The sequence below is a fragment of the Gymnoscopelus braueri genome (genome assembly GCF_963280865.1).
Source record: "Gymnoscopelus braueri genome assembly, chromosome: 22".
Classification (NCBI taxonomy): domain Eukaryota; kingdom Metazoa; phylum Chordata; class Actinopteri; order Myctophiformes; family Myctophidae; genus Gymnoscopelus; species Gymnoscopelus braueri.
Genome location: NC_137624.1, coordinates 36,684,481 through 36,695,484, shown reverse-complemented (window position 1 = coordinate 36,695,484; position 11,004 = coordinate 36,684,481). Strand labels below are relative to the sequence as shown.

General features: G+C 43.5%; 1 protein-coding gene across 1 annotated transcript in view; it reads right to left on the bottom strand.

Annotated features, from left to right (window-relative positions):
- Positions 1-2,190: 2,190 nt before the first annotated feature.
- Positions 2,191-11,004, bottom strand: part of spp1 (secreted phosphoprotein 1) — a gene marked incomplete at its 5' end in the record, with an annotated part of 30,086 nt that continues 21,272 nt past the window's right edge. The window contains 7 exons of the mRNA XM_080420329.1: positions 2,191-3,644; positions 4,029-4,424; positions 4,733-4,831; positions 5,834-5,890; positions 6,687-6,764; positions 6,986-7,029; positions 7,918-7,976. Coding sequence (XP_080276455.1) covers positions 3,180-3,644; positions 4,029-4,424; positions 4,733-4,831; positions 5,834-5,890; positions 6,687-6,764; positions 6,986-7,029; positions 7,918-7,976 — 1,198 coding nt within the window. The 3' untranslated portion in view covers positions 2,191-3,179. The remainder of the gene's footprint in view (positions 3,645-4,028; positions 4,425-4,732; positions 4,832-5,833; positions 5,891-6,686; positions 6,765-6,985; positions 7,030-7,917; positions 7,977-11,004) is intronic.

Genomic DNA, 11,004 nt, shown 5'->3' with positions numbered 1-11,004 from the left:
ATACCTGAAAATGCATTTTCGGTTTACTTAAAAGTGGGAGAGACAGGATGATGTCTCTGTTACTGAACAAACACTCTATAGCAATGACTAGGACATACAGTATGACAATATAGAGCTATTTAACCCTCATTTTAAGAAAACATATATAACTTACTGTAAACCCTACTGTATACTTAGATGACGGGGTCCCGCGGGGCTCTATATATCATTTCCCTTTACACCAAAACGCTTTGCCGAAAATAGCAGCTCTACAAGCTCACAGCTCAAAGCTCAGGTCTTAATGGGTTAAGGACACTTTGTAGCTGGGGATCATGTCACGTTTATGTCTGTCTCCCGCTCAGCTTATACCTGTCTCTCCTACACTCCTGTCTCACTCTCAGCTTTCCTACTGTTTGCCTCTCCTACGCTGTCTCCCTCTCAGATGTACTGTATCATAACAAAGCATGACGCGTGGTGTTAGTTCATGCAGGACACAGGAGTCATACAGTACATTGTTGGTCTGCTGATTGAATAAGGCTGTCCATTAAAAGGTGGCTCGCTCCCAGGCTCGCTCGACCTCTGCTAGCCAATGCTGGAACACACACGCTGCTGCTGACAAAGCTTTCCCTCCACCACCCCAGCGTCCACCTTTCTAGTTCAGAGTAGCCTATAGACCCCTGGGGGGCCCAGGTCAACAAAGTTGAAAGGTTTAAGTAGTTAAGAGAGTGTAGACCAGGCTTCAAAAGGGGGTCTGGGACTAGGGTCCTCGTTACTACAAGGGGGTCGCCAAATCTTTGTGTGATCTTTTTTTTACATTAACAACTTGAACTCTAGCTTCCCTATTCTGAGGGGAACGTTTGCCGAAAATAGCAGATCTACAAGCTCACTGTGGGCTATTTTCGGCAAAGGGGTTTGGTACAGGGGAAAAAGAGCAGACCAAATACGTAATACGTTTAATAAGTATTGAGTATTTAAGTGGTTAACTTAATATACAGATTAACACAAATCCAACACACCACTACACAATGATAGCGCTGTCAAACAAGTCTATGAAGCTATTTATGAAATCTATTAAAAAGTTTAATCTGCAACACAACTTTATACATTATGTGTAGTGTGGGGGGTCCCTGCTTCATCTCTCTCTCAGCTAAGGGGTCCTTGGCCTGAAAAACTGTTGAAGACCCCTGGTGTATAGACTTCAAACCCAAGTAAACTGTATTCCATTTGTTGACATGGCTATATATTAGCCTTAGATCAATACTATCGTAGATGTATTTTATCGATTTTTACATTTTTATATAAAAATGTAAAAATCTGTAAAATACATCTACGATACTCTTGATCTAAGGCTAGCTAAATGTATGACAAAAGTGTCCCTGACTGAAGCACAGTTGGAGGAGCCTTATAACTTAAGGCTTGTCTGTGTGCACAGTATACGTGACTGACGTTATTTACCAAAACACCATACGACCACTCGACGTCCTTTTTATGAAAAAAGTTTTTTTTAATATATTATAAATTGGTACAATATGATACATTGCAGTAAAACACATGGGACAAACAACATGTAGTGTAACAAGTAAGACGCGCGAACGCTGGAAGCGAACGCAGCTCGAAAATAATGTGTATTTACGGACTTGTAATCCGTGTTATTTCACCGTGATGTGGAGAGAACATTGTGTGTGTGTGTGTGTGTGTGTGTGTGTCAGGCTGGTGTGCATTGTCTAAATTCCTGCACTCTGGCGCACTCTGGAGGCTGCTTACAGGCAGTGCACGCATGTGAGTCACATGGGCCACATGAGCCAATGAGAGCATGAACACAGACAGAATCGCAGACATACAGACACACACACACAACCTGAGCAGGGTTACATAGTAAGCTCCACTTGGTCGGAGGCGCGGCTTCGCCGCGCCTCCTTCCGCGTTCGCAATCAGGAGCTGTGCAAATGAACTGGGAGGGTTGTGTGTGTGTGCAATTATGGGACACAGGGTGTTTGGTCAGACCTTGATTGCAGCACCGGGTGTGCGTGTGTGTGCGTGTGTATGTGTGTGTGTGTGTGTGTGTGTGCGTGTGTGCGTGTGTGTGTGCATGTGTGTGTCTGGAGTCCTGAGTCCGTATTCATTTGCGTATTTTGTACCACAATCCACAGCAGCAAACATAGTAATGAGCACAAAGCTGAGCCACACGGGAAAACAAAGGTACTATATGGCTTCTCTCAGGTTCAAGTTTTATTATTGATCAAACTGCAGGAACAGCAAAGCTTTGTCTGAAGTCACTGAAACAGAAAACGGTTTGGTCATCCGTCCCGTTTAGCAATAAGTCAGTACAATAGTAAAATACACGTTCTTTTGCATAATGTGTTGATAATGAATGAATAAATATTGTGCTATGCTCGTGTAGATATCAGGACACAACCTCGGCTTTGTTTGTTTTAGTTTTCGTTTTTTTGACTCGGCTCGGAGGAGGTGAAAGAGCAGGGCGGGACCGAAGTTGTGAGGTCACCCAGATTCTTGTCGCAGGTTGCAGTACTCGACGTCACCACAGAGCTACGCTATGTTTCCCCCGACAGGGCCAAAACATGATCAAAAGTAATAGATTGCCTGTGAGAGTGTAAAAAAATTGTGTTTAAACTGAAATGGTCCATTTGGTTCCATTCTTACACTCTCGGGTGCTACAAATAGATACATTAGCACTGAGCATTTTACTGTGTAAGGGTCAATCTTTACACTCTCAGAGATAAACTAATTCTCAGATGATCGTAACCCACGATGATAACCCAGTGGCTAAAGCACCGCTGCTTCACTGTACATTGAGATGAACAAATTGGTTCACAGGGAAACAGGCTCTGTGCATGACTGTAGTCCCGGGGTTTCCAGAAGGTAGCACAGTATACCCACTTCCTGTTTCCTGGTTCGTTCTCCCATATAGCTTCTTTCGATTGGCTTAGCAGCGGATTTGAACCCAGAAGCACATTATGAAAGGTGCTGCGTGTTTCTGGTTGCTGGCCGAGCCAATCAAACGAAGCTACGAGAAACTGAACCTGGAAGAGGGAAAAACGGGTATGCCACCTTCTGGAAACCCGGGGACTATACAGTCATGCACATGGCCTATAAAGTGGCAGTTTACTGGAAGTTTTAGTGGAAAGACAACTAGATGTTTATGTGCTACTCTCCAACGCGCCAATCCTCTCCGTGTTATTCTATTTGGCGGTGATGACAGGCGGGACGTCGGTGATGGTGGCATCGGTCACCGCCTCCTGCTCGTCAGAGTCACTCTCCGAGCTCTCCTCCGTCTCGTCGGAGTCGCTGTCGGCGGCTCCGGGCGTGGCCGTGGCCTCCTCGCTGCTCTGGCTGTCATCCTCCTCGTCCTCGGACTCCTGGCTGGCGCTGGCGCTCTCGGTGGTGGCACTGCTGGCGCTCTCCTCCTCCTCCTCCTCCTCTTCGGTGGCGCTGGAGCTCCCGCTCTCGCTGGTGGTGGCGGAGGAGGCGGAAGAGGTGTCGCTGGCGCTGGCGTCCTCTTCCTCTGGGATGGAGGCCTGGCGAAGCATGGGCTCCTCCTGGTCCTGGGAGCTGGTGGTGCCGGAGGAGGAGGTGTCCAGGCCCTGGCTCTCCACCTCGGGGGTGCTGGTGTCCTCCTCCAGGAGGTCGGTGTGCACCTGCAGGGCCTGAGGGAGAGGAGGAGAGAGGGAGAGGGAGAGAGTGAGAGGAGAGGAGAGGATGAGAGGAGAGGAGAGGAGAGGAGAGGAGAGGAGAGGAGAGGAGAGGAGAGGAGAGGAGAGGAGAGGAGAGGAGAGGAGAGGAGAGGAGAGGAGCAGTGGTGAAAAAAGTGCTCAATTACTTAATTAATTAAGTAAAATTATCAATACTGCAATGTATAAATACTCTGTTACAAGTAAAAGTCCGGAATTAAAAATGTACTTGAGTGAAAGTACAAAAGTAAGTAGTAACTAAAGCGGTCAAATAATAGGAATGGAGTAAAAGTACAATATTTGCCAACGTACTTAGTTACTTTACACCACTGGGAGAGAGGTCAGAAGACCGACCCGTACCTTGTACACCTGCAGGCTCTTCTCCACGTCGTTTCCGTCTGTGAAGTCATAGGCCGCCTTCTTCTGATTCTGAGGAGCTCCGTAGATCTCGTAGGACTTGTAGGGCATGGGGTTCTTCTGGTAGGACTTGTCCTCGGTGTAGGACTTGTCCTCCGCCCCGTAGGACTTCTCCTCCACGTAGACGATGGACTTGTAGTCGCTGGGGTAGCCTCCCAGGCTGTCGCCGCGGGCGGAGTCGGTCACGATGGAGGGCGTGATGGGCTCGTCGGTGGGGTCGGAGACGACCACGGGCTCGTCGGTGACGATCGCCGGGCTCACCGTGGCGGGGGAGGGGCTGGAGGACTCGCCGGACTCGTCGCTGGAGCTGTCGTCGCTGGACTCGTCCTCGTCCGTGTCCTGCATGAGACACAGAGAGAGATGTTAGATATAGAGATAGATATGATATGTTCATCTGTTATTATTAGTCAGACAGACAGACAGACAGACAGACAGACAGACAGACAGACAGAGCATGGAGATTTGTTTTGTGTGTCTGTAGAAACTAGTATTTCCCTCAATGCCAAATCTCGCAACCAGAAATACTATGTGTTTTGAGCTGGTAGATCGGCAATTTGTGCCTAACGTTTGCGGTTCACTCGGTTAGAGTATCTACAACTATAAATACACACAAACACACACACGCACGCACGCACGCATGTACTCACAATCTCATCTGTGTCATCGTCATCATCAGCGCTGTCCTCGCTGTCTGTGTCTGACACAGAGACTGTTTCTGGGGAGTCCGATGTCACCTCCACAGGGGCTTCTGCTGTAGCCTGATGCACGCACAAACACACACACACACACACGCGCGCGCACACGCACACACACAAACAGGAATATTTATACACATACATGTAGAATGTGCAACTCGTTCAAACTCAAGTGGATGGCACTAGTCCACACCACAACTATAATGACACTAGTAAGGCTGAGTAATTAACCAAACATAATATTGAAACCAATATGTCGAACCAAGATCCGACCTGATCTTGCTCATGTAGGTTAAACGAAAAGCTGATTATTTATTTTTCCTTATACATTATATCAATGAATCAACATGAAACTATTCCAATCACAGCTTGTACATCTGCTATTTTCACTTTTTAATAATCGTTCATTGATTGTAATCGAGGCAAAAGTTTAATAATCGATTATAATCGTAATAAACGAGTTACAATAAAAAGTTACAGTGCTTGGTGTGGATGGCCCTTAAGCAATTTAGTAAAATACCTTTTAGTTCCTTTTTATGATGAGTAACTAGTATACTTTAGCTACTGTAGCAAAAAAAAAAAAAATTAAGTAGCTGTCTCAACACTAGGGTCAAGTCCAGTTCACAATAACGCACCCTCCTCACTCTTTCTTCAGTGCAATGTAAACACAATGAAATCTAACCACTTAAAACCCATTGTCTGTACTTAGTTGACCGGAGTCCCCCAGGGCTCTATTCTAGGCCCCCTCCTTTTTTCACTCTACATTAAATATCTTCACTGAAAATAGCCGATCTACTGTAAAAGCTTGTGAGCTTTTTAGATTTGCTATTTTGGCAGAATGTTCGGCCCAGAATAGGGACAGTGACACTAAGTTAATTTAACTCAGAGAGTTAAATCTGGAGAGCGTAATTTGGTTCCATTCGTAGACTCTCTGAGTTAAATTAACCCTGAGGATTTTACTGCGAAGACAGAATCCATTTATCAAACTTAAATTACGGGGGGGCCAGACCGCAAGATTTGACATGATAAGAATATAATCTGTCTGACTCTCACCTCGTCTGAAGCTTCTGAACTCTCGTCTGAGTTGGTGTCTGCTGCTGCCTCCACATTCTGCAAACATTAACACAGAGACAGACGCAATAAATCACACTCGCACGGCTCCTAAAACTTTTACTGTGCCACCGCCTTCATACCGTGACCTGTTTTTACAGTTTCATTTTCGTTGTTTTCAGCGTATATATGCCAAAGGGCAAATGCCAATCAAAGCACATTAATTACAGGGTGATAATGTCAAGGTACTGATGGAAGTAAATGGGTTCAGTGCAACAGAGATTATAGCCGCGAGGAGAGGAGAGGAGGGGAGGGGAGAGGAGAGGAGAGGAGAGGAGAGGAGAGGAGAGGAGAGGAGAGGAGAGGAGAGGAGAGGAGAGGAGAGGAGAGGAGAGGAGAGGAATCATGACCACAAAATATTAGATTTGGGCTAAACTAATAATTGGGGGGAAAAAATACCTAACAACAACAAAGGTTTCTTGAATGTAACCTTTGTGATTTGTATGCATTTAACCTTTTATGCTTATTGTTAAGAATAGTGCTGCAGTGTTACAGTATACTGAACTCTAGTATAGTGACACTAGTCCTCATCTCTAAAACATGGTGGCAGAAACCTTTGGGGTTCATGGCAACAGCAAACAACACAGGATTGTAGTGTTGTATTTCTCCAAGACATTACTAACAAAACATGTTTTTCTTCTAATTAGACTGATTTCATACAGACTTATGGCTTCTACAGGAACATAATACGGTATCATCATTTCACAATCTCGTCTCATGGTAAGTCTACCTCGGCTGGTTAGGACGCTATGGCTAATAGACATCAAACAACGATGCAAACAGAGCAGTCATTTACCTGGACAGGTGCAGCTTTTACTAGTGGAATTACAGCAGCTTTTCTAGCAGCTGGAGCTGGTCTTCTGGCAGGCCTGGCCTGTGAGCAGAGGACAAATTAATCAATGTGACGCACACACGCACGCATGCGCACACACACACACACACACACACACACACACACACACACACACACACACACAGACACAGACACAGACACAGACACAGACACAGACACAGACACAGACACGTGCACATGCACACACACACACACACACACACCATAATTCCTTGCAATCTCTAGGGTGGAGGTATACTCACCACTTCCTCTGAGCTCTCTGAGCTGTGCTGGATAACTTTCTGGCCTGAAACACAAACAGACGACATAACAATGAAAACACAAAGGATTATGGGATGATGATGATGATGATGATGATGATGATGATCCTAATGATGATGTTAATAGATCTAGGGCCAGCCTGATGAATCACTGGCCTCCATAATGTAGCCTACCACCACTACACTATAAAGTCCTGAGTGTTCATTCACAAAATGTTACAATTGGCATTCTCTCTCAGAATTTAAGTGAACATGTTTTTGGTTAACACACACATATATATATATATATATATATATATATATATATATATATATATATATATATATATATATATATATATATATATATATATATATATATATATATATATATATATTAAATTGTTAGCATTACTAAACATGGGAATGCATGTATTTAATTCAGTCTGACCAGAAGCAGAGATAAAATGTATTCCCACGGGTCATAAAAATTTAAGCCCAGAGCAGTGGTGGTCTGGTGGAAGAAGTACTCAGATATTTTACTTAAGTAAAAGTAGCAATACCACAATATAAAAAAATACTCTGTTACAAGTAAAAGGCCTGTGTTCAAACACAAAAAAAGTAAAAGTACAAGAGTATTGGCATCAAAATATACTAGATCTGCTATTTTCAAATAGCCTATTTATAAAATATAATCCTTTATATCTGAAAAGTAACTAGTAACTAAAGTTTTCAAATAATTGTAGTGGAGTAAAAGTACAATATTTGCCTCTGAGATGTAGTGGAGTAGAAGTAAAGGTACAGAAATTTGGAAATACTCCACTAAAGTAAAAAAATACCTCAAAATTGTACTTAAGTACAGTACTTGAGTAAATGTACTTAGTTACTTTCCACCACTGGCCTTCCGTTCCAGACATTTCTCGAATGCAACTCACCGGCCTGCAGAGAACTGTGGCGAAGAGGAGGACGAAAATGACGGCAATTTTCATCGTTTCTGTGGGGGGAGAAAAAAAACAGATGAAAATAGAAACGTAGGTTCAACTCCCAGAATGAAAACATGACATTATGGTGAAACCCTGAGCTCGCAAAGATCGGCAACCCCAAAAATATAAATATTTTTTTTGTCTGGATTCTATCTTTATCCTTGAACACAATGAGACGTCGACCAAGGGAGTGAGTTGTGATGATTGATGTGTCCAGTCAGCGGAATCTTCCTAAGACCTGAGGCCAATTCTACAAATGCCTTCTAAATCAGCAGTACTCAAACTTTTACAGGCTACTTCAAAACACTTTCAAGATTTTTCAAAAATTGCAGATGTATAAGAGCTTGTACAGTATGGCAGCTGTTTTTGAATAGACAATGCAAACAAAATCTAAACATGCTTTCCCGGTTTGAATGGGTTTTAGTTTAACCCATTAAAACCGGGAAAGCATGTGTTATTTATGATTTTGTTTGAGTTGGTCTAGTTAAAAACAGCTGATCTACAAGCTCACGATGCATTGTGAGCTTGTAGATCTGATGTGGTTAAAATCCGAAAACATACAGTCTTTCTCACACACACACGCACACACACGCACACACACACACACACACACACACACACACACACACACACACACACACACACACACACACACACACACACACACACACACACAGAGACACAGAGACACAGAGACACACGCACACACACACACACACACACACACACACACACACACACACACACACACACACACACACACACACACACACACACACACACACACACACACACACACACACCTACGCTAGTACAGGGATCTAACAACCAGTCCCATTTCCTGCCCGGGACCCTGGCAACAAAAAGTTAGCAATTAAAGTCCTTGATTAGAGGCTGAAATAATAAGTTATGGTTTTCCGAATGACCATGTTTCTACTGAATGCTCCAAATCGTCTCTCTGTCATGAAATCACTTAATTTGAGAGATTGGCACACACACGCGCACACACACACACACACACACACACACACACACACACTTGACAAGAAATAGGAGTCTCCAACATCAAGTTCTACTGTTGCTTTACAGTTGATATGATAACAGTATGGACCCTGAAAATGAGAGGTAATTATAAAAATATGAAAAATGCTTTAGTCAGCACTGGATCAAAAGGCCAAGATATGACATTTCTCTTTGGTACTATAGGGCAGAGAGGATTAATTAAACACAAAGTCGGTCGAAAAGGTTTGCTGAAAGGTTTTAAGAGTTATAAATGGTTATAATATTTATTTAAAACGTAAAGGTCATGTCAGAGGTCTTACAGTAGATACGACTATACAAAAATTAGGTAAACAAATCAAAACAAAACGGGGTCAACAATAAAATGGGATAAGCTTTATTAATAATCTATTCTGTTGACACAATTTGACAGTGCCCACAGGTGGACCAACACACAGAGTTACAAATGAATAAATCAACGCTGAGGATTTTACTATGTAACCAAAAAAGAAAAAAAAAAAAAACCAAAAACAGGAAGTCACTTCCTTTTAAGGACATTTACCAGCTCCCGTTAAGAAAAACAAAAACAGTAACTCCGCCTTTCCCGTCGGGTAGAAAGAGAATGGTGAGAATGAGAATTGCCATGCAGCTGTACGTGGGTTCGACTGAGAAACAACCTACACTTTTGGTTAAACATGGTGCTGCGTTTGTGAGTTTTTCCAGCTATAACAACAGTGCATCCGAGTGTCACGCTGCCTGGCAGCTGCCTGGCACTGTTAATTTACACTCTTGAGAGTTTACAAACGTCTAAGGATCCATTTGGTTCCATGTGTGTACACTTTCAGAGTTACAAATCTGGTTGCAAAATAGAAACTCACCTCAATCATAAACCTAATTCATATTTAACCAACTGAACAACCCCCTGGCCTCTGGCATTTCGTTTTAAAAATATAAACTGACTGTCCTTTTTCTGCACCGGTGCCATATGAGACTCCAAAGGTTTAAACCCTATACTTCATTGACCGGAGTCCCCCAGGTGTCTATACTAGAACCCCTCCCTTGTCTCCCCTGTTTTTTGATTGATTGAATACTTTATTAGTCAGAAATGAACAGCACGTGGTACAGTAAGACATTAAGTCTAAAAGGATTAAACAAAAAAAAGTCCTGCAGGGACTTGTTTCCATTGTGGACCCTCTACACACCAAATAAATGTCTGTTTAGTTAGATGTGTACACGCTCAGTGTTACAAATGCATAGATCAAGGATTGTAACATCAACAACAACAGCCAAAGAAAAGTTAACAGGAACTCACTTCCATTTAAGGACATTTACACTTTACTAGTTCCTTTCAAGAAAAAAAAACACTCCGCCTTTCCCATAGAGTAGAAACAGAATGGCGGTGGCTTTAGTGTTGGCATGCGGCTGTGGGTTTTGACATTTCTTTTTACTGTGAACAACCTACACTTTTGGTGAAACATGGTGCTGCGTTTGTGAGTTCCACAGCTATAACAACAGTGTATTAAGAGTGTTACGCTGCCTGGCAGAGGGAACAGCCCGTCGTGGGCCCTCTCGAACAGGGCAGGACACTTGACGTCGTGGCCCCCTAATGACGGACTGCTCTTCGTGCACTGTGTAATTCACCATGTTAAAACTGGAAGACGTAGAAAACCACAGAATGGTAGATATAGGACAGACGCCCATGAGTGGGTGTGTGTGTGACTGTGACTGTGTGTGTGTGACTATGTGACTGTATGTGTGTGTGTGTGTGTGTGTGTGTGTGTGTGTGTGTGTGTGTGTGTGTGTGTGTGTGTGTGTGTGTGTGTGTGTGTGCGTGTGCGTGCATGCACGTGTGTTTGTGAGAGAGAGAGAGAAAGAGAGACGGAGTCTGTGAGTGAGATAACATGCATAAATACCTATGTGTGTCAGTGCATACGTGAGCAGATTTGTGTGTGTGTGTGTGTGTGTGTTTGTGTGTGTGTGTGTGTGTGTGTGTGTGTGTGTGTGTGTGTGTGTGTGTGTGTGTGTGTGTGTGTGTGTGTG